At 45.5% G+C, this 21870-nt stretch overlaps 1 protein-coding gene across 9 annotated transcripts in view; it reads right to left on the bottom strand.

The window, feature by feature from the left end:
- Window positions 1-21870, bottom strand: part of l1cama (L1 cell adhesion molecule, paralog a) — a 58006-nt gene that overhangs the window by 17180 nt on the left and 18956 nt on the right. For 8 of the 9 annotated variants that reach the window (XM_080764311.1, XM_080764310.1, XM_080764309.1 and 5 more), the window contains exons 2-10: window positions 11885-12294; window positions 10243-10257; window positions 7108-7210; window positions 5809-6017; window positions 3812-3937; window positions 3106-3276; window positions 948-1062; window positions 380-564; window positions 30-161 (exon numbers count right to left, since the gene is read on the bottom strand). In XM_080764311.1, coding sequence (XP_080620437.1) covers window positions 30-161; window positions 380-564; window positions 948-1062; window positions 3106-3276; window positions 3812-3937; window positions 5809-6017; window positions 7108-7210; window positions 10243-10257; window positions 11885-12020 — 1192 coding nt within the window. In that variant the 5' untranslated portion in view covers window positions 12021-12294. The remainder of the gene's footprint in view (window positions 1-29; window positions 162-379; window positions 565-947; window positions 1063-3105; window positions 3277-3811; window positions 3938-5808; window positions 6018-7107; window positions 7211-10242; window positions 10258-11884; window positions 12295-21870) is intronic. The other variant, XM_080764306.1, reaches the window with a different exon arrangement.

Below are 21870 nucleotides of genomic sequence, written 5' to 3' on the forward strand. Positions count from 1 at the left end.
TGTGTGTGTGTGTGTGTGTGTGTGTAGACCTGGGAGAGGGGTTCCATTCATGCTCCAGCTGATGCTAGGAGAGGGTGTGCCGTCGGCCTGACAGTCCAGTTTGACAGTCTCTCCTGGGGCATAGAGCTCGCTCTCTGGCTTCTTGGTCCAGTATGGAGCCGCTAGTAGCAGGCACACAGTAGTACATACAGTAAGTAGCACAAATAAACAATGCAATACATTTTGATGTCACACAGATTTGACCATTAGAACTGTAGACAAAGGACTACGGTGTGTGCGGTTTGTCTGAGGGCGCACACGAGCATGTGTGTGTGTGTGTGTGTGTGTGTGTGTGTGTGTGTGTGTGTGCGCGCGTGCGTGCGCGTGTGGCCGTACATACCTTCGACAAGCACAGTGTAAGTGTGGGTGACCTTGCCCTGGGTGTTGATGGCTGTGCATTGGTACTCCCCGCCGTCGCTCTCGGAGATGTTGCTGAAGTGCAGTCGGCGGTCGTGCATCTCCCTGGTGATCCGGGACTCGCTCATCTGGTCGTCCTTCCTCAGCCAGGTCACAGTGGGAGTAGGACTGGGGGACAGGAGGGAGAAGAGAGTAGTGGGGGGTGACCAGATGAGATGGAGGGGGGGTTTGGACGCGAGGGAGAGTTTGGCGGTGAGAATGGAGTCACGGAGGAGAAATAAAAGGAAATAAGGAAGAGGTGGAGGGAGAGGAGGAGGAGAAATAAGGAAGAGTGGAGGAGTGCAGGGAGAGGTGGAGATAACGGAGGGGGTACATGCGGAAGGCAACGGGGAAGGAGAACGACGGCAGAATGGACACAAGAGAGGTAGGATGAACGAGAGGGTGAGAGTGAAATAGGGGTGGAAAGGTGACAGAGGGATATTTTGTTAGAAAACTTTACGTGTGCGCCGCACACACAAGTGCTCACACTCACACACACAGACCATACTCACAGGCCTTGGACGATGCACTCCAGCTCCAGGCTTTGGCCCCTCAGGGCGGAGTAAGTGGAGTGAGGACCAGTAGGTCTCATCATCTGAGGCCTCCTGTTACGCACCGCTGCGTTGGCTGGAGACACAGAGAGAGAGAGAGAGAGAGAGAGAGAGAGAGAGAGGCAGGGGGGGGGGGGGGGGCAGACACAGAGAGAGAGAGAGAGAGAGAGAGAGAGAGAGGGGGGGGGGGGGGGGCAGACACAGAGAGAGAGAGATAGGCAGAGAGAGAGTGTTCATACATATGTATTGGAAATTTGCGAGGCTGCCTGGAGACAGCATCTATGGCGTTGCTGACAAAGCAAGTCTCTATATGAACTCTGGACACAGACACATAGAGGGCGGAGGGTGTTGGGGGTTTGAAGATGAGCTCCTTCTCATCTATTGTAGCACCACATCATATGCATTTCCAATGCAGACACACACGCTCAGACAGCAAGGTCCCGTGTTAACATGTGTTCATTTCTCTGACCTCTAGTTGGGTCACAGATGTTGCTGGCCGTGTGTCAGTGGGACTTGAATCTCATTATAACAGCAGTGATGTGATTTGAGAGCCCCCGTGCTGTGCTGGGACTGGGCTCTACTCTGGTCAGCAAAAAAAGGCTAGCCGACCTACAAGCTCACAACATGTGTGTTTCTGCACCGCGACACCACCATGCGACGGAGAATAAATTAGGCATAACTCGGCTCGGCTCCACTTGGATCCAACATGGAGTTCAACTAATACCTATTATTAGTGGAAATGGAAGCATGCCTAGAACACAGTCATGTTTGTTTCTTGTGTACTTTTGTTGTTGAAATTAATCAGCATGTGTCTAAGTTTGTGTGGGTTAGCAGTGTTTTGGTCAGTTCTTAGTAGGATAGAGTGAATTATGTATCAGGGTTTGCCTTCACGCACGGTAGTCATGTTACTCTACTGTCAATAACAACAACACTGTTGTTAAAGCATTACTACTGAATAGTTTATGTCTTCCAAAAGACCCTCAGTCATCACAAACAGCTAATATACATTTTTGCTTACAATGTAACAAATTATAGTAGTGTATACATTTAAAAAACCTAGCTCAGCCTAGTTCAGAGCACACCACACAATACTGTAAGATCCCTTAGTGTTCATTTAACTCTGGATCCAAATGGAATCTTAGGATTCCAAGGACTAAATGAAGACTGAGGATCATCATACTGTAATATGGTTCTGGCTCATCACTCCAGTTCAGAACAGTCTAGCTCAGCTTACCGTAGTTCAAATGAGTTCATAACCAAGCAGCTGATTATTGATTTCAGACATAACAGAGAACGAGCCAAGGAGGGCATATCATGCACAATGAACGTGTAGATATTGGCACATCACTGATGTGGACTCTGAGACTAGTGGGGCAGAAGAGGATTCTCCTCTCCTTCCCTTTCTGTCAGGCACAAATCCTCAGCCATCGATCATCAATCAGTCCTTTTTATCAATCTTGAGCTTTTCTTTGATCTGTTCGTTTCATAGCCTCACAATAGATGTCAGAAACAGCCCAGACAGCAGGTTATAAGATTGTCAGAGTGACGCAAAGATAACAGAATTATTTCTGAAATGAACAAATACATTTTGGCTTCTTCTGGACATGTTCTTGCAAGTCCAATTTCTCTGTTGCCGTCAGGGCACTGTAATGCCTGATTCTGCATGGCACAATCAGTATTATTCAGTCTTTATGTTTTAGCATTTTAGCAACAGTATTTATAGGCATTGTATTCCAAATCTGTTGCTCCTCTGTCTATTCGATTGTTTGTTTGTTTGTAAGTTGTCCATATATGGAGCTGACCTGTTCTGACATTCCATATGTTGATATGATCAAACCCTGTACACTCAAGACACGCTCCATATATGGCCAGTACAGAATTCATTCATATGTTGATCTGACCCCATCAAACTCCTAGATCTCCATATATGGAGCTGGCCTTTTCTGACACCACAATAAGGTTAAGAAGCTCTGTTTCAGCACGACCTCGCACTTTAGTGCCATTTAGGGCGAGGTCGCTTCTCTCCCTCAGGGCGTCTTACTGGTTCAGATCAGAGTCTAATTCACTTCACTTCACCTTAGCTCAGCTAATCTCAGATCAGTTCAGTGTAGAAACTCACAGGCAGTGACACTGAGTGAGATGGGCTGTTTGGGCAGAACCTGGCGCGTCAGCAGGTACTGGATGTTGCACGTGTAGTCACTCCTGCTGTCCGCGATTGTTAAGTGGGCAAAGTACAAGTTGCCGTCCTTTCCCAACATCACACGGTCACTCAGCTGGATGTGGTGAAGCCCTGCAGACAGACAGACAGACAGACAGACAGACAGACAGACAGACAGACAGACAGACAGACAGACAGACAGACAGACAGACAGACAGACAGACAGACAGACAGACAGACAGACAGACAGACAGACAGACAGAACGTTCATACACATGTATTGGCAATTGTAAGGAGAAATAAAACTCGCATCAGAGGAAAGCATGGTATTCTGTGTGATCCATATGCATGCATGTACTGTATATGCATTCATACATGTATGCATATACGAATGTATGAATAATGTATATTATTATAAATATTATATATTTACAGTAGGCTATATACGATTAGATTGACACAGGACAAGGAGAAGATGGAAGTAATGGAACCAGCTCTCTAATAATAACCACACATCCACACATGTGCCAACGGCATGATAAAAATTCTCAATAAAAATGGATGGATGGATGGACTGTCTAGGTTGCAGTAGATATTATGCATGACTGGGCTGGGAAGGAGGAGAGATGGAATTGAAGGTGAAATAAAAGGACATGCAGGGACTCACTCCAGTCCATCCAGTGTATGATGGGGTCCATGGAGCTTGCCGGGGGGTTGCACTTCAGTACCATGCTTTCCCCTTCCTCTGCCTTCTTTTTCACGTTCTTCTCGTTCTTCGGCAATAACGGGGGGCCTATGAGAAGGAAGCAAGCAAGGACAATCACACCCACAGGTTTATGTGCACACAAAGACAAACGCACACATCCACGCAAGCATGCACGGCATTGCACGCACACGCAATGACAAAACATCCTGGTCAAACTCTTTTGCTTACAACAGAAAGCACGCAGGCGCGGGAGTGGCTCAGGGGTAGAGTGGCTAGTAGAGCAGCCGGATGGGAACTATGAGTTCCAAGTTCGATCCCGGGTTTCCCCAGAGTTAGTGTCGAAGTCACGAAGTGTCCTTGAGCAAGACTCTGAACCCCTAATGGCTCCCGATGTGCAGGTTGGTGCCTTGCATGGTTTCCTCCGCCATCTGTGTATGAATGGGTGAGTGTAATGCACAATCTATGTAAAGTGCTTTGGATAAAAGCGCTATATAAATTAATGTACCCTTTACCACCCATTTTTGGGTGTTAAATCTACAACACACCTTGCATTATACTGTATATTCTGTATATACAAGCTGCTAAATTGTCCATATTTTGCATATCTTTCTATATTGCTGTTACAACTTGTTTTTCCCATTTCTACTTTTACGTATTATGTTTATTATATCTTGTTTTATATGTGGTGCTATATTATGTACTCATATGTGAGTGACGACTAAAACCCTCTTTTATCTTAGATGTATTACTGTGCACATATCCACCTGCATGTTGATTTATAGATCATTTGAGACACACACACACACACACACACACACACACAAGTCAACATAGAAACACGCTGCCTGCCTGCCGCACAAGGCGGCAAAAGAATGGGAGCCCAGGCATTATTTATGGCTTTCGTGTATTTGATGAGAAGCTTCGTCAAACGAAGGAGTCAAGTTGCCAGAGTCTTCCAGAAGTGGGATGATGTGATGCGCTTTGTGAGTCGTGAGTGTGTGCAGCTCTGTGTGTGTGTAGTTGCTCTCTCGCCACACCCTACCACCCTAGTAGCCCACCCCCCCCTCTCTTCCTCCCGTTGTCTGTAAGTAACCCCCACCGGAGCCGCTGTCTTGTCGCTACAGAAGAGTGCTTCGCATGACATCAACTCAAGAGCGTTTCTGGGGAAACCGTTGTCAGGGAAACTGTGTGAAGGTAAGGGGGTCCTGGGAGAGGAGCCATGCAGCCATACAGGTGGAAGGGTATTATCCATAGGAGGTCTGTACATACTCTGTAGCCTGAGGGGGGCTTCCGTGTGCACAAACAGACATGGGGAGTGTGTATACTGTAGCTTATGAAATGTTGATTAACACATTATAGCGTGGAAGGCAGAGTGTTAATTATGTTCTGGGGGATGGTGCTGTGAGCGCTGCATACAAGTTTCCGTCTGCATTGTAAAGCAGAACTAGGAAAAGGTTTATGCCGGCCATTGACGGAGATGTGGTCATATAGACTAATAAACTGCCCGGTTATATAGCCAATAAAAGTACCAGCAGCCCAGCTTACAGCATGCCCTCCTAGACCGAACCAAAGAGACATTACTCAGAAGCGCTGGTGACACCTTCACTGGAAAACATGCAGAGAAATGTGATTCCTTTGATGTGATGGTGTTACCACACTCTGCTACATCAAAGCATGTTTGATTTGTTCACACCAAAGGGTATATTTCCTCTTACTGTAGCAAGATTAATTAAGCAGCATTAATATGAATAAATCATCTCTAATATTCTACTTACCAAACCTTTTATTTATTTAAATTCAGTCAATCAGTCAATTCAGTAACTCAGTTTTTTAAATGAACGAATCAATTAATTAGTCAGGCAGTCTGTTTCACATTCAATTCAATGTGATGTGATGCATTGGCATGACAGTGTTGTTCGTCCGGCCAAATAATGGATGATTGATAATTGGTTGCTTACTGTCAGTGTTGAGGATGACCTCGTTGGAGATGGCTGTGCCCAGTTCATTGGAGGCATAGCAGATGTATTTGCCTTGGTACTTCTTCAGGGGACCGGTGCCAATGCCCGATGCACCCAGATCCGAAGAGAAGGAGCCCGTGCCCTCAAAGACCTTCAGCTCCGGGTCAAGGGATGGGTCGAACTCTTCTCCATCCTTTGTCCACCGGAAACTTGATCAAACGGAGAAAAGTCAGACGTGACAATTGACTTTGTCAGTCATTTTATATAGCCCACATTTGTACCCATATATTATAGAGCTGACTGATTAGTTTGCAGCTGATGCCATGACGACACATTGAAGTTTGACAACACACTTGTTCCCCGGTGCAAACAAGAAGGCTCTAGAAACTCATTGGTATTTCTTTTTAAATAAATAAATACCCGCACTTTCACAGGAAACCGGGTTAAAAAAAGGTAGAAAAGGAAAGTTACATGCAGCTTTAATATGACTGTGGCAGCCCTAATTGAAATGTCATATCAGAATGACATAATTCAACTCTTTCTTGAAAGGGGTTCAAATACATAACAGTGGACTATAATTTCAGTTTATTTAAGATGAGGAAACAAATTAGTGTATCCCCAAATTTGGATGAAGTTCCCCTTTAAATATGGGAGCCACAGGCTTACAGAATGCTGTGTGATTGTGATATTAATCCTATTCCTCTGCAAATGGAACAGTTTTCCACTTCGGAGCACTTTCAAAAGATTGCCTGAGGGCTTAATGACATTTATCCGGTGTTGAAATTGTCTGGGGGAAGCTGTGCTCTCATGTAATACTAATATCAAATATGTAGATGTCGGCTACACAAGGAGAGGGAAGGTCATCTTTAAGAGTGCTGGTGGTTAGGCCATTCCACTGCATGGCAATATGGGTGTGATATCTCTGCTCTCTGATATGTTAAAGCAGTGGTTTTCAACCATTTTGATGCCAGGGCCACCTATTTATTCTGCATTTGAGCCACAGACCACCATTCGATGAGGTTTAGTCTCTCAGACCCAAAACGAAAGATTTTCTTTAGTTTTCTTTGTCCACAATTCAGGGCTGTATTGATGTTGGTCTTGAGAGCAAAAACAGGTCCATTTGGTTTCATTTTGCTCTCAAGAGTTAAATATCTATAAGGGTCAGTTTGGTTACCAACTCTCCATCAGTTAGGAGGGGCTAGCGCCCCTCAAAAAAAAAAAAACTCTGAAATTGAGAGAAAAGAAGAGAAAAAGTCAAAACAAGACAAATAAAAACGATAAAATAAATGGAATAGTAACCTTGGTGGAGGGTTTCCGGTGGCTTCGCAGCTCAAGCCCACGTCTTCCAGATGGAACAAGGTGACAGAAACAGGGTGGTTGGTGATAACTGGGGGCTCCTTTACTGCAAGGAACAATCCAACACTGAGATTAGTGATCAATCAATCAATCAATCAATCGATAACATCATGACATTGTCGCTGTAGGGCAGAAAGCTTGTATCTCCTTATTTAATGTTTTGATGTGTTGTGTTCATAAACGAATGCACAAAAAGTGTTTATTTCGTATTTTAAAGAAATATATACATTTTTTGCCATTAATGACATGCCTAAAATAGGTCGCCATGTCGAAAGTGATCTATGCTTTCTTTTTTATATATAAATATTGAGCCAATGAAATGTGATGAATTGGAACACAGATACTTTTTTTTCATTTCCTGAAATGTTAACAGGTTTTGCCATACAAGGTTTCCACCTGATAGCATCGATATAAGCACTACTTGCTGCACACACTGCAGTGCACCCTCCATGTCCATGACCTGCTGATACAGTTCATCTTTAATAACTCCTGATGGCGCGCACACGCACACACGCACACACACACACACTCACACACTCACACACTCACACACTCACACACTCACACACTCACACACTCACACACTCACACACACACACACACACCTCAATATTACCCCACTGTAACACACATCTTATATAGACACTGCCAGTGGGGAAACCATTCATTTCCATAGTTAAAAAGCTGCTGAAAAAAAATATATTCAGTAATTCAGTCAATATCACTTAAAAAGACTCCCCTGGGAAAGATATGAAATGAAAACTGAACAAAAGAGGCGGGGAGAGTGAGAGAGAGAGAGAGAGAGAGTTGAGGGAGAAAATGGGTTGAGATGAGAGGAAATTGATACAGCATAATGTAAGAGTGAGAGTTCATGTAGATGATACTGTATATAGAACAGAGTGAGATGGTGGTGGTGGTGGTGGTGGTGGTGGTGAGGGGCAGTGTGATGGTCTCAAAGCCCTGGGGAAATGAAGCGGAGATTCTGAAGGAGAAACGTAATGACCAGCAGAAGAGATTTCTCTTTCTGTGTCACCGAGGTCCATGTGGACCATAAACCATAGGCGGAATCCCAGTGCCAAGCACATAAAAACGTGGCGGGATGGGTGTGTGAGCACAACTAGATACATCCCAACCCCTTTTATTTTTACGACCTGCTTTTTTTTACGGTCCCTGTCAGATCTTTTTTATATTCGGGCTTTTCCAGCATTCGGGGTCAGAAATGTACAGAGTATAATAAAGTTCCCAATACACTTTGGCAATGTAAAACGTACTCCTTTGTAGGGCTGTGCAATATGATCATCATATACAGTATATGCTAGGCTAGTAATATGATATCATATAGTAGTAATATGATGACGTCCATAATATCATTAAGCCTTATGTTATACACACATGTAAGCACACAATCGTTTGTGCCGTTAGCTATGAAGATGTATAATGATGCAAACGACGATGGTGGCTTACTAGACTCTTTATTTCGGAGGCAACAATGATTCATTTAAGGATACTATCTGACGTGGTTACTGTGTGTATTCTTATTTATTCTGTGCACTGTACTATACACCCTCAACAGTGCAGGGATAATGCAGGACAGAATACTATAACTGTATAGTATTCTGTTTCTGTAACTGTAACGGGTTCAATATCTTATCTTATCTACTTCTGCTATCAATAACAGAAATACCCAATATACAAGCTCACAACGCAGCGACACAATGTGAGCTTATTAGATCTGTTAGTTTTACTATTTTTGAAAATAGTTTGAAATTTCAAAATAAAATGTATATTATCGTCACATACCTCAAATACCTTCAGATAACTGACAATCCACATCAAGTTATTTGGTGTAAAATGTGTTTGATTTTGTCCATACTGCACAGCTCTATTCCTTTCTATCGAGGCAGAATGGAGGTCATGGCTGTGGTACTTGTTGGCAGAGTTCTTAATTTGATTCTAAGGGGAGTAGACAGAGTCTGTGTCTGAGACAAATTAAATGTTATGTAGGTAACTGGGAAAAGGAGGACAGCTGATGGAGGATGAGAGAGAGAGAGAGAGAGAGACAGAGAGAAACAGAGAGAGAGAGAGATGGATTTGCAGAATGGAAATGAGATGAGAGTTGAGCAGACATAAGAGAGCGCAGAGAGAGAGATGAAAAACTGGAGTGACACGCAAATAGAACAAAAAAAAAAAGCAAGAGACGAGGACAGAAATATACTTTTGAGAAAGAGAGAGAAGCAGTCAGGAATAACGGGGTGGGAACAAAGCCACTTTAATGAAAGAAATCCCAGCGATAAGACATAATAGGCCAGTTTTCTCATCTGATCCAATTGAAGTCGGGGCTGTGGCGCCCTGCTCCCATATTGTCAGAGGAGACGAGCCCCCTTTTATTTCCCCTTCATCTTTGATCTGACAGTGCTGCTGTGTGTGTGCACACTGCACAGACACACTGCACAGACACACTGCACAGACACACTGCACAGACACACTGCACAGACACACTGCACAGACACAACATGATCTCCTCGCACTTCCTCCAGTGGGGATCTCACCTATTAGGAGCCCAGACTAAAACGCACTGCCACACACTCTCAAAAACGCAGACTTGTAAGCAGGCACCACACAAAGCACACAGAAAAACCCAGTGTTAAATTATCTCATTATGCGTCCACTTCTTGCACTCAAGTTAACACCTGCACACAAAACCACATGAATTATTGTATGCGCACGCACGCACGCACGCACGCACGCGCACACCACAGTCGCACACACACACACACACACACACACACACACACACACACACACACACAGTCACACACACACACCTCCAAGGTTCATGAAGACACACACAGCACATGTTATACAACAAACATCACACTCACACGTTCACTTGAGAGCACACAGAACCCAGGTTTATTAATCTTAAGCACAGGGCAATGAGGTTTTTATTGTGCACTAGAAGCCTTGGTGCAATGAAAGTGTTTGCAATAGGCTTTGCCAACCACTGCATTATAAGACGGACAGATGGATGGACGGACAGACAGACAAACAGACAGACAGGAAGTTGAAAGCACTTACGATCGCTTATATTGTCTGTGAGTGCACAGCAGCAGCCAGAGAGAAAAGCACAGTGAGAGAAAATATGTTAGTTACATCAAACAATAAGGAGAGATAGATAGATAGATATAGATAGATAGATAGATAGATAGATAGATAGATAGATAGATAGATAGATAGATAGATAGATAGATAGATAGATAGATCTTGTATAATTGAACAATGATTATGACCTGTGCACCACACAGACTCAGTGTAATGTGTTTTTAACCCCCTGCCCCCCTGACACATTTGGGATGCCCCTCCCATATTGATCCAGCATGCTATCCCAGTGACTCTCATTGACATGACAGAGGAGCACTAATTGCAAGGCAGAAGACACCTTGACCTTTACATCTATGACCTGTTCCTCTTGACCCCCCCCCCCTCGACCCCAAATCACCCCCACCTCCCCAATCGCCCCACTGTCACCTCATCCCATGCGGGAATTACGATTGGCTGTTTTACTGCAACTCATCAGCATTTAGAGATTGTGTGCCTCTGTGCACGTGTACATAGGTGTGTGTGTGTGTGTGTGTGTGTGTGTGTGTGTGTGTGTGTGTGTGTGTGTGTGTGTGTGTGCGTGCGTGCGTGCGTAAGCACTGCTTGCTGTATGTGCCTGCTGTGAGTATAACACCCTTTCTTGTGTGGGCGGTGTAGGTCTTGACTCACAGCTACTTGGTGCTACAGTGTGGTGGTGGTGATAGAAAACAATATTATCTTAGTATCTGAACTCTGTGGGCGGAGACTAGTGGCAGCAGAAGGGATGCAGAATCAATTTCTAATACGCGTGTATAGTAGCCTACGTGTTGCACTGGAAGGGGTGAGGGAGAAGTGAGCTGAGAAATAGGGAAAAGAAAATAGCCTCCTCGCTTGATTTTCCTGATCTAGCTAAGCCGTGTTGTTGATTGAATTACTCCACAATGCGATGCTGGTTTGCGCCAAGGAAACCAGATCAATAATGTAACTAATCAATGCAAGGCATGAGGAGGGACGGACGGACGGGGGATCAATTAGAATGTAATTAGAAACACAGCGAATAACCACAGACTTTTAGCCAGGGGTAACCCAAGAAACCTCAGCTACTGTGGTCATCATCTGGTGAACACAGAGACTGACATTGAAACAGGAAAACGTTGAGCCTGCTCGATTACATCTGTGAAAATGAATAACTCAGATCATTGTTATATGGCTTGGATGACTCGCTAAAGTAAGTAAGACAGCAAAACTGATGCTACAGCATAGGCCGCAATGGACGATATGAGCTCATCATGATTAGTTCAAGCTTTTGCCTCGATTAAAATGAATGAGCAATTTGTTTTATAGTGACAATAGCAGATTTTAAATAGCAAAAATAGCAAGAAAACTGCAAACTCGCATTGTGAGCTTATGAGCCAAGCTTTTCACATTGATTTGCTGATTTATAAGAAATGTAAAAGTATACAGTATATCACAATAAAAAGGCTGCTTCTGGATTAGTCAGATTACTGTATGTCGACGGTCAAGAGGTTCACAATTTCTGTATCCATATATTTCAGTTAATCACCCACTTCACCTCACAAAGGCAGTCAGCTTCAATGACTGTCACATGGTAATGAATGACATGAAGTCTCACAGTACTCACAGTTAGAAGGAATGTGTATGGCTGCCTGGCAGGGCTGAGGAGCCAGGGATAACACTGAGAGGAGGAGGTGGAGGAGGAGGAGGGGAGGGGTGCACTGCCCCCTACTGCCCACCTGCTGTCGCTGCGTGTGAGGCATTGCTCACTGTCCCATCAAAGTCCCACCTGCTCACACACGTACACACACACACAGAGGGCAACCTCAGGTGTGTTTGCGCACACACACACACACACACGCGCGCGCGAGAGCTGTGTGCTGACTTGTGTCCCCCACTTGTGCTGAGCTAAGTGTGTGTCTCTCTCGTCCTCTTTTCCGTCACGCCTTGTCTTTGCCTAGTCTCTCCTGGGTCCTTCACTTCCACTGGTCTCTCTCTTCTTTTGCTCAGTTCGACGCCACCCTGCTGATCTCCTCTCTACAAGATAAAAAAGAGGGAGGGGGAGGTAGCAGAGGAGAGGAGAGGAAGGGGGGGCAGAGGGGGGCCATGTGTCAGAATGGAAGATAAATGATCCCGTACCATGTGGTCAAATATAGAGACAGACAGAGAGACGGACTTAACACAGCCAGGACAAATTAACCATATTATAATATAGACCAATCCAAAGAACCACAGACGATGTCTATCACTGGACCACTCCCTCCCCGTTGAAAGATGTCCATTGGGTTGATAACGTGACCGGTGGACCATATGGAAGGGCCTTTCAGGCAGACAGATGGACTGGATGCCACAACAAGAGACTGAACAGAGACACTCTCCCAGGTCCCATATGGACAGGAGATCAGCACAAACGCAGATTGATGCAGTGTCAGATCAGATAATAAGCATGGCAGACGTACAAATAGTCCGTAATTAGCCTAACGCGGTGGTCAGGGATGAACTGAAACTAATCGGAACAGCTCTTTGCTGTTCCCGGGCAAACGCGTGCTGGTGATAAGTGTGTGATAAAGATGCTATCAGTCATGTTGAGCGAGGCTAGCCACCCCTGCGAGGAAGGCTACCCGTTCCCCATCTGCACCCTTGGAGCCGGTACTTGCCACAACACATGGCCTATCCTCTTCCCCCGCGGCGCCATGTGGCGCTGCCCTGCTGACTGTTTACAGTACTCAGTATCTGACTGTTTACAGTACTCAGTATCTGACTGTTTACAGTACTCAGTATCTGACTGTTTACAGTACTCAGTATACTCAGTATCTGACTGTTTACAGTACTCAGTATCTGACTGTTTACAGTACTCAGTATCTGACTGTTTACAGTACTCAGTATCTGACTGTTTACAGTACTCAGTATCTGACTGTTTACAGTACTCAGTATCTCACATGACAAGCTGAAGCACACCGCCATTGAGACAAAGTACAACATGCTAAAGGATATATTGAACATGCTCTATAGATTTATTTCTACAGAGAAAAAATAATTTTGTCTCAGTTTGGAGACAAGGTTATCAATGTGAAATTTAAAAGAGTTTCTCATCAAGCCAGATTGAGTGATCCTGGACTTCACAGCCTATTGATGCCTATTAGACAAATAATTTGCTAAAACCAATGTTGTGCAATTTCAGAATCTACGGTGTCAAAGGCCTTGGATAAATCCACTGAGAGGGATGCACAATAATGTTTGTTAAAAGCACTTGTGTTGTTGGTGACTAAAGTGACGGTTGTTATTGTGGGGTATGAGAGAAACGAGTATGAGAGAAACGATTTGAGTTGTGTAATTGTTTAGATCTTGTCTATCACCACCTTTGTGAAGTGTGGGAAGACATGGGCAAGTTTCCAGACACGAGGGAAACAATTTGATAGATAGAAAGATAAAAACAATATGCTGTAAATAAGTGGTGCAGCCGTCTTTAAAAAGAAGGGGTCTAATTTATCCTCACCTACATCTTATGGTTTTGGTACGTAAAGCTTCCAGAACAACAAGGTAGCTGAGTAGTTGAGCTATTGATTACCATGGCAACCCCAGCCTGCCATTGGATTACTCAGTCAGCCCACTTTTCACAGTCAGTTTGCACTCTTTGCACTCTCCACACATTATCCACAGGTTTACCACTGCACAAGGACTTACACAGACAGACAGACAGTTAAAACTATAAAGCTATGACGGATATTAACAGGTATTGCATATAGGGTGGAGAAGGGCTATTTTCATTGTTCCCAACTTGCATCGTTAACAACTAAAAACATCACTGTGATTACTCAAATGAAGTTATCCCGACTGTAATATAGGGCACAATTTAACAGAATATATTCTTCCTCAAATAACACAAAAGAAAAGGAAACAAGGAGGACAGAGGGAGGACAATTGTTCGTCAGCGCGGTTGGTTGATTGAGAATGAATGGATGCCACGTTTAAAAGATGTTGGCTCGGCACACCACACCACTGATAGCTGGCAGAACCAAACTGGACTGAGGAGTGACCTTGGAGAGTGGGACAAGGTTAGAGGGAGGGGAGAGAGAGAGAGAGAGAGACCCCGACTGAGAGCACTGAGAGCAGTGATTATTCTCTTTTATCTCTCAGGTAATGGCCGGCCCGATAATTGGCATGGATATCTGCCCGCCAGTCAGTGGAGAGCTCTACTGAACGACACGTTAGATTAGGAGGAGGAGTATTAAAGGAAAAACAAGGGGGGGGGGGGGATTACGCTCTCACGCTGAATAAACGAGCCGCCTAATTTAACAGAGCGGAAAAAGACACGCAATTGGAAGACCAAGCGAGAATTAGACCCTTAATAAAGCAGTTTAGACTAAACATTAGGTGTTAGGATTAAATGAGCCATATACAATCAACAGCTTCCCCTGTCAGAACAATGAAACAGCAAGGAGGAGAGGAGGAGGGTGGAGAGGAGAGGAGAGGAGAGGAGAGGAGAGGAGAGGAGAGGAGAGGAGAGGCGAGGAGAGGAGAGGAGAGGAGAGGAGAGGAGAGAATGGATTGATGTGCAAAGGGGAGAGGAGGGGAGCAGAAGAGAGAGGGTGAGGCCAAGGGAAGAAAAGAAGGACGGAGAGAGGAAGAGAAAGGACAGAGAGAGAGAGGTTATGGGAAGAATGGGAAGGAGGATAAGAGAGGGAAGGGGTGGGGGTTGGGGGCGATGCGGGCTGACAGCTGTGACGCTAATCCAGACTATCCAACATCTCACGCACACACACACACACACACACACACACACACCAGCTTTACACAATCAATGTGGCATCCTTCACCCCTTTGCTCTCCCATCTCTCTCTCTCTGACCACTGCTCCCAGTGGCAGATCTCAGGAGAGGAGGCAGGGGGGCGGGGGTGGGGATGGTGTGGCAGCTAGGGGTGGGGGTTCCCAATTACGGTGATCCGGTCTCAACCGGCCGTTCCCAAATACCATTAGAAGTGGATGAACGGAGCGGGAGCCTATCGGTTTACAGGTGCATGGTGAACCGTGTGAGGCAGGTCCCGGTGTTAATGTGACCCGGGGCGATGGGCCGATTGCGTACCTGTCATCAGCACCATGTCCTCTGAGGTAAAGCAGGGCGGTGGCATGTGCCCGTCACCAGCACCTTATCCTTTGAGGTGGAGGAGACCCAAAGGACAAGAGTGGAGCGCCGCGCTCATTTAACCACGGGGCGCCCTCACAGCGTGTCGCACTGCATGCCAATCACAATTCACAAAGGCAGCATTGTTGTTTGCCGTGTTTGTGTCTGCTCTGGCAGGCAGCCAGACAAACAAAACATACTTGGAATGCGTCGCGCACACGTGCACCCTTTGCAGACAATATGTCACACACAGTCGTTTCCAGATTATCGTGTGTAGAAAGAAAGATAGTGCACTAGGTGAAGTCCAGAGTGTTCATTTAACTCATTGAAAGTTCACAAATGAAATTGTAGATGCTTTATGTAGATGACCTTTTGGGCATGAGACAGTCATAAACTATGGTATGTGCCTATACAGTACACATTAGTCTATTGTTAGAAACCAATGGATAAAATGGTTGAATACGATGTAATTCATGTAATGAACTGTCCATTAAATGTACAGTTCCGGTTACCGTACACTTACCATATCATGAGCAGCTACATGTGTTTGTGAGCATCATGTTTTTTTTTGACCCCCTAAGGGTTTATCTGGGTTGGATATCCTGAGACGAGAGAATTATGAATTGTCTGTCAATATCAGGGAACATGCAGCTGAATGGAGTCTTCAGCGTATGAGAAATGCCAGGTCGTTTGTAACTTACTTAGTTGGCTACAGACCTTGGCAATGCTATAAGAACAGTGGTGTATTATTACTAGTCAAGCATGATTCCTAATGCTTAATGACTGAGGGGTAAGCCAAAGGGTTAGCCAAGATGGCAATGAATGGAGCCATGCAGTCAGCCAGATGGTCATGACCTGAGTTGGGACGGGAGAACATAATCCGAAACTTGGAGGAGCATGTCAAATATGATAGATTGGTTATTATGGCCTCTGGGGGTGCCGCCCAATCCTTTGCATAGCAGGATGTTGGTCCGTTTGCTCCGCGTCCGTCCGCCCTCCGGTGTCACCTGGCCCGCCGATCTGAATGGTGTTCTGGGAGTTGGTTGGAGATATGCAGTGCGGTGCATAAAAACAGAACACTGCTTCTCAGGTTTAGTTGTGACGCTGGGTTCAGAAAGCACTGCAGACCTGTCCCAGACGATGTCAGACAGACGTCTGGATGGCTCATGCTGCAGCTCAAGATCACATTATGTATGTAGCCAGACAGACAGAAACACAGGTACAGTAGTCTGACGAGGTGATCAGACAGATAAAGTGGCATATGCTCCAGTAGGTCCCTTGTCAGATGGCAGACCTTAACAGGGAATATTCCGGTGATTTGAGCAGGGGCAGTAAAGGGGAACACTATAATAGGTTGGGTGAGTGAGTGTGGGTGTGTGTGTGTGGGGAAGAGAGAGAGAAATAGGAGGACAGAGGTAGCCTGGCTAATAAGCCAGACCGAATCAGCCGGTGGCAAAAACGGGAGGGAGAGGAGTGTCATGCAAGGCTGCCATGTAATGAGACTCAGTGCCTTCTGAGCCTAACCACCTAAACATGGTGATGTGAGACTGATGTGAGACTCTCTCTCTCACACACACAAACACACGCGCGCGCGCGCGCCTCCACGTGGTGAGCGCGGCATGGGGCCAGCGAGGCCCCCGCCGCTATCACTGAGGTGAGTGACACCGACACGGCAGCAGATGCCTGACTTCACAACCTCAATGCCTCCGCTGTGCAGCTGTCAGAGATCCAATCCTGGCCCTGTTACCTGCCTCATTGGACCAGGTCAAAGGTCACACCCCGAGAAGACAACTGCTGCAGCTGGGCGGCGCTGGACTGGCCCCACCCACGTCGTTTCTGAGTGCCTTTAAAAACTATTACCAGGAGTTCATCAAAGGGCATCATCTGAAGTCGCTCAATCCCTGAGCTAAAAGAGACATTGTGGACTGGGCCAATGGTTCGCAAAGCCCCTGGGACCCCCTGAAGGGACCCCCCCAGGGGACCTTGGAGGGGGGGGGGGGCACACGCCAGGCGGGGCTAGCACCCGTTAAAAGACGAAACTGCAGATTGGTGTCCCATATTATTAAACGGGGGTCCTTGGCCTGATCTTGCATATCAAACTGGGCAAACTCGACATTAAAAAGAATCACTGGTCGGGGTGACTTGACCAGTTATGTTCTTCCGTTCATTTCTATTCTCCATGGGAACACGCGAGCGCAGGCAGGACATCAGCCACGGCCAGTTTGGCCACGTATCAAGCTTGCAAGCCAAATCGACCAGATCTATTCTGCAAGTGGATCCATTATTCATGTTCCTCCAGCTTTGGGGCGTTTTGCTTACATGAAAAGGTTTTAGTTGTGGTTGAGGTTTGATATTAATGTTATTCAGTTTTTCCATCAATGGTAGAGTTTAATTGCAGCCCTGGCAGTGTGCTGTGAACACTGAACACCTCCTGTCAGCCATTAGCAGTCAAATTGTGTCCTTTCAGTCGTAGTAATGAGTATTAAGTAGACACAGTGGGTGACGTCGCGGTCCTTCAATCAGAGCCCGACCGATTTTAGGGTCCAAAATGCAACACCTAGACCACCAAAATGCAATGTCCGACCTAGACCACTGATTACCAATGTTTTCACCGATATTTGATGAACAAGTAAAAAGTAAATGTAAAATACACAAAAGATCTTTATTTAATTTAGCTCTATCCAAGATTTATTTTAAAAAAAGAAAGAAAAAAAGGAATGTCAAACTAGGGGTTATCCATGATTCTGAATCAATTGCAAGCCTTAGTTTTGCACGAAAAACACTGGTACCGCAACTTTCAACCCCTGAATTTACTATGATCCACAATTTATATAATAATCTATTTTTAATATGTTATTTGGATGACCCTAAGGATCATTAAAAACCTTTAACGATTACTATTGCAATTTATTTTGGGTCACTCCCCTTCTTAGCTTAGATGTATTGACTGGCCTCTAGGCACTCTCTCTGTGAAGGCAGAGCGTGGCTACACCTCCATGCCTTCCTACTGTGGGGAAGAGGAATAAATACATAAGATCAAACCATAGGAGTCAAATCAGGATCAAGGTTTCACACCAACCGTGACTCCTCCATTGTAAAAATAGCCCATATTGATATATATCAGGGTTACCTTTTTGTAGCCTCACATGCATGGTCACATGAGGAGTCGATATACTGTATTACATTATTATTGGTATCAAAGGGGCCTGTTGGATTTGTTCCATGTAAACAGCGCAAGTTATATAATCTAGTCTGAAAGTATATTGCCTCATTTGTCTGTATTTGGATCAATTGAGCAGCACTATTGTATTTTGCTTCATTGTATTGTATTGTGTGTGTAGTGTGCGCGTGTGCGTGTGTGTGTGTGTGTGTGTGTGTGTGTGTGTGTGTGTGTGTGTATGTGTGCGCACGTGTGTATGTGTGTGCGCTTGTGAGTGTGTGTAAACATGTGCGCAGCCCTGTGTCCTGTCATGGCTTGTCTTTAAATATTAACCACCTCCAGCTGTGAAGATGTGTAGGGGGAGGAGGTGAGGCGGAAGGGGGGCGAAAAATAAATGAATACATGCGCAACGCCCCCCCCCCCCCCCCCCCCCCCCCCCACTCCCCTCATCCCTTCAGCCTTCAGGGGTCGTCTGTCTGGAAAAACACCAGACCAAAAAGAGAAGGAGAGAAGGATGAAGAAAGAGAGCCGTTTAAATGGAGGAGGGGAGTGGTGTGTGAGAGAGAGATGGACAGACAGACGTCGGGCCCCAGCGGAGGAGATGAGAGCGAGAGATTGCAAGGGTCAACGAGCAGGAAACGTGAGTAAGTGAGGTCTTGGTGACCAAGGTGGTGCTGGCGGGGGGCTGGGGGATCGGGCCCCCAGCAAAGTAAATTATTTATAGGCCTCCCTTTCCTGTCGACACAATTTGCCCTAAATTCACGCAAATTCATAATTCATAATGCAGGCCTTAGCCATAGATTTGGCACGGGCCCAGACTGACGGTGCCCTTCCATACCTTGATTTCCTGCTGTCTCCTTCCCTATCTTTCCAATCCCCCGCTCCCTCTCTCTGGCAGGGCCATACTTAATGCATGAGCCTGTTGCAGTGAGACAAACTCTCTGGCCCACTTTGTCGGTACAGCAGAAAGAATACCACAAATCATGTGAAATAACACCAGTTACCTGTTTCTGTTGCTATATTGCATCTGCCCACTCTCTGCAATTCCCCACGCGATACAGGAGATGCATCTTTCCTCATTCAGGGAGCATATCGCTACAGGCCCCACTCAGGCTTGCCCTGAGTGTTCCTCCTCAGGACTGGAGACAGACAAAAGGCACCGCCAAACAACGACTGACGAGTGCCTATTTTCTTGTCACCTGTTTTATTATCAATCTTTCTCCTACGTTCTCTCAAGCCCCTTGGCACCTGACACTTGGCTAAAAGCTTTCCCCCACTTTTCACAATGCATTTCATATTCCCCTATCCTCCCGTCTTCTCTCCTTTCTCTTGCCTTCTATATTCAGTGCCTTCTCTTCCTCTGTCAATTTAATAAACCGCAGCACTCTGCCCCAGACAATAGGCAATATGGCAGATTAATTCAATATCTCCGTCTTTATTGGAACGGGGCTTTACTGCATGACGAGAGGGCGTGACCAGAAGGCCTATACCTCTCCATGGCTATAGAGCGTCGCAGGCCCGCCCCCTTTCAGAACGACGAGTGGCCCAGGAAATTATTCTCCATTCATTTTCTCCATAGGCTTTTCAAAACGTATTTATATAAAGACGGTTACGCCGTGGACAAAGCCAACTCGGATCGTGACAAATCATGACAACAAACACAATATTTTGTGCCGATCAAATAATTTGAAAGAAGAAAATAAAGGCAGGATACAACACTATTTGTTTTGTTTTTCTTCTTACTAATTATTTGATCGTCCCAAAACATTGTAATTATCGTCATGGTTTGTCACGATCCGAGTTGGCTTTGTCCGCGGCGTAACCGTCTTTAAATAAATACTTTTTGAAAAGCCTATGGAGAATCATTTCCTATAGGCCACTCGTCGTTCTGAAAGGGGGCGGAACTGCGACACTCTATGGGCTTCAGTTAAAAGACCATGTAACATGTGGTTGAAGACCGATGAGCCATGGTCAACTCCAAATGGAAAATGACTGCACCAGCATGGGGAATAAAACAACCATCCAGCGCCTATAGCATATCAGGAAGCAGGGTGTATGGACAGCACATATATCAATACCATTATTAGCATAAGCTCCACCATTTACCGCAACACGATTCCCAACCACCACGGTGATAGCATTCAGGCTCTTTCCCTCATTTTCCAAATCCCTCTCTTCTTGTCGCCCCCCCCCCACCCCCACCCCCCTCGGCTCAGGGTTAGAGGTCACAATTTGGAGTGACAAAAGGCTAGAGAAATTAAAGGTTGTTGGGGGGTCATGGCAAACGCCCACTCTCACCACCCAGGTTGCCATGACAACAGGGTCTCCACACAGCATCCCCTCCGTGCACATACAAATTCAGTTATTCATACGCATGGACACTAACATGGTTTATATGCGCACGCACGTGCTCTATGCACACTTACTCTTAGGAAGAAACACACACACACACACACACACACTCACACACACTCCAAATTGTACGGGAATCACTCCAGTTACAGTAGAAATCTCTCTGAGGATTTCATTGTTTGTAAAGCTAACTCTTCTTCAAGCCTGTAGACTTAAGTGTCAAAGGTTGTAAAGACAGAACTGAGATACAGATCCCCATGTCTCTCTTCAATCCCCCTTTCATTCTCTCTCTCTCTCTCTCTCTCTCTCTCTCTCTCTCTCTCATGCAGGTACACGTGTGCACTCGTGCCTCCTATGGCCTGGACTGCAAAGGAAGCTAACCGCCGGCTTGATTTATTTATTGATGTTGTTCCCCCTTAAGACACGGTGGGAAGGGTAGAATAAAAAAAGTGGTGAATAATTAAAGGAGGAGGGAGTGGACTCATTAAGACATCCGTAGGCAGGAGAAGAGACGCGAGGATGGAGGGACTGAGCGGGGGAAAGGGGGTTGGAGAGGACAGACATAAAGATGCAGATCAAAGGGCAGACAAGAACATTCAGAAAACAAGAAAGAAAGAAAGAAAGAAAAAAAGAAAGAAAGGTGTTCCTCGGAGCACAGGCCTCCACTAGGCCAGGCAATAGAAGTCAATCTTAGCCAATCAGGATGAAATATGAAACATTGGACAGTTCCATCTACCGAGATAATACAGAGATAATGTGTACCGATTTGCGTCATGTTTGGACAAAATCTGTGGAGTAATGGTTCTCTGCTCTACATGTGTACAAGTGTCATGAGACAACTTGTTGATTTGATTTGAATTGTAATTTCTTTAGCAACCATTGGCCTCCTGGTGGTGCTATAACAGATCAACGTAAAGTTTAATGGCGATCGGATGCTGTGTTCATGATTAGAGGCATTTTTCCCTCAACAAGCCACTAT

The sequence above is a fragment of the Protomyctophum bolini genome (genome assembly GCF_963924005.1).
Source record: "Protomyctophum bolini genome assembly, chromosome: 5".
NCBI classification, from domain to species: Eukaryota; Metazoa; Chordata; class Actinopteri; order Myctophiformes; family Myctophidae; genus Protomyctophum; species Protomyctophum bolini.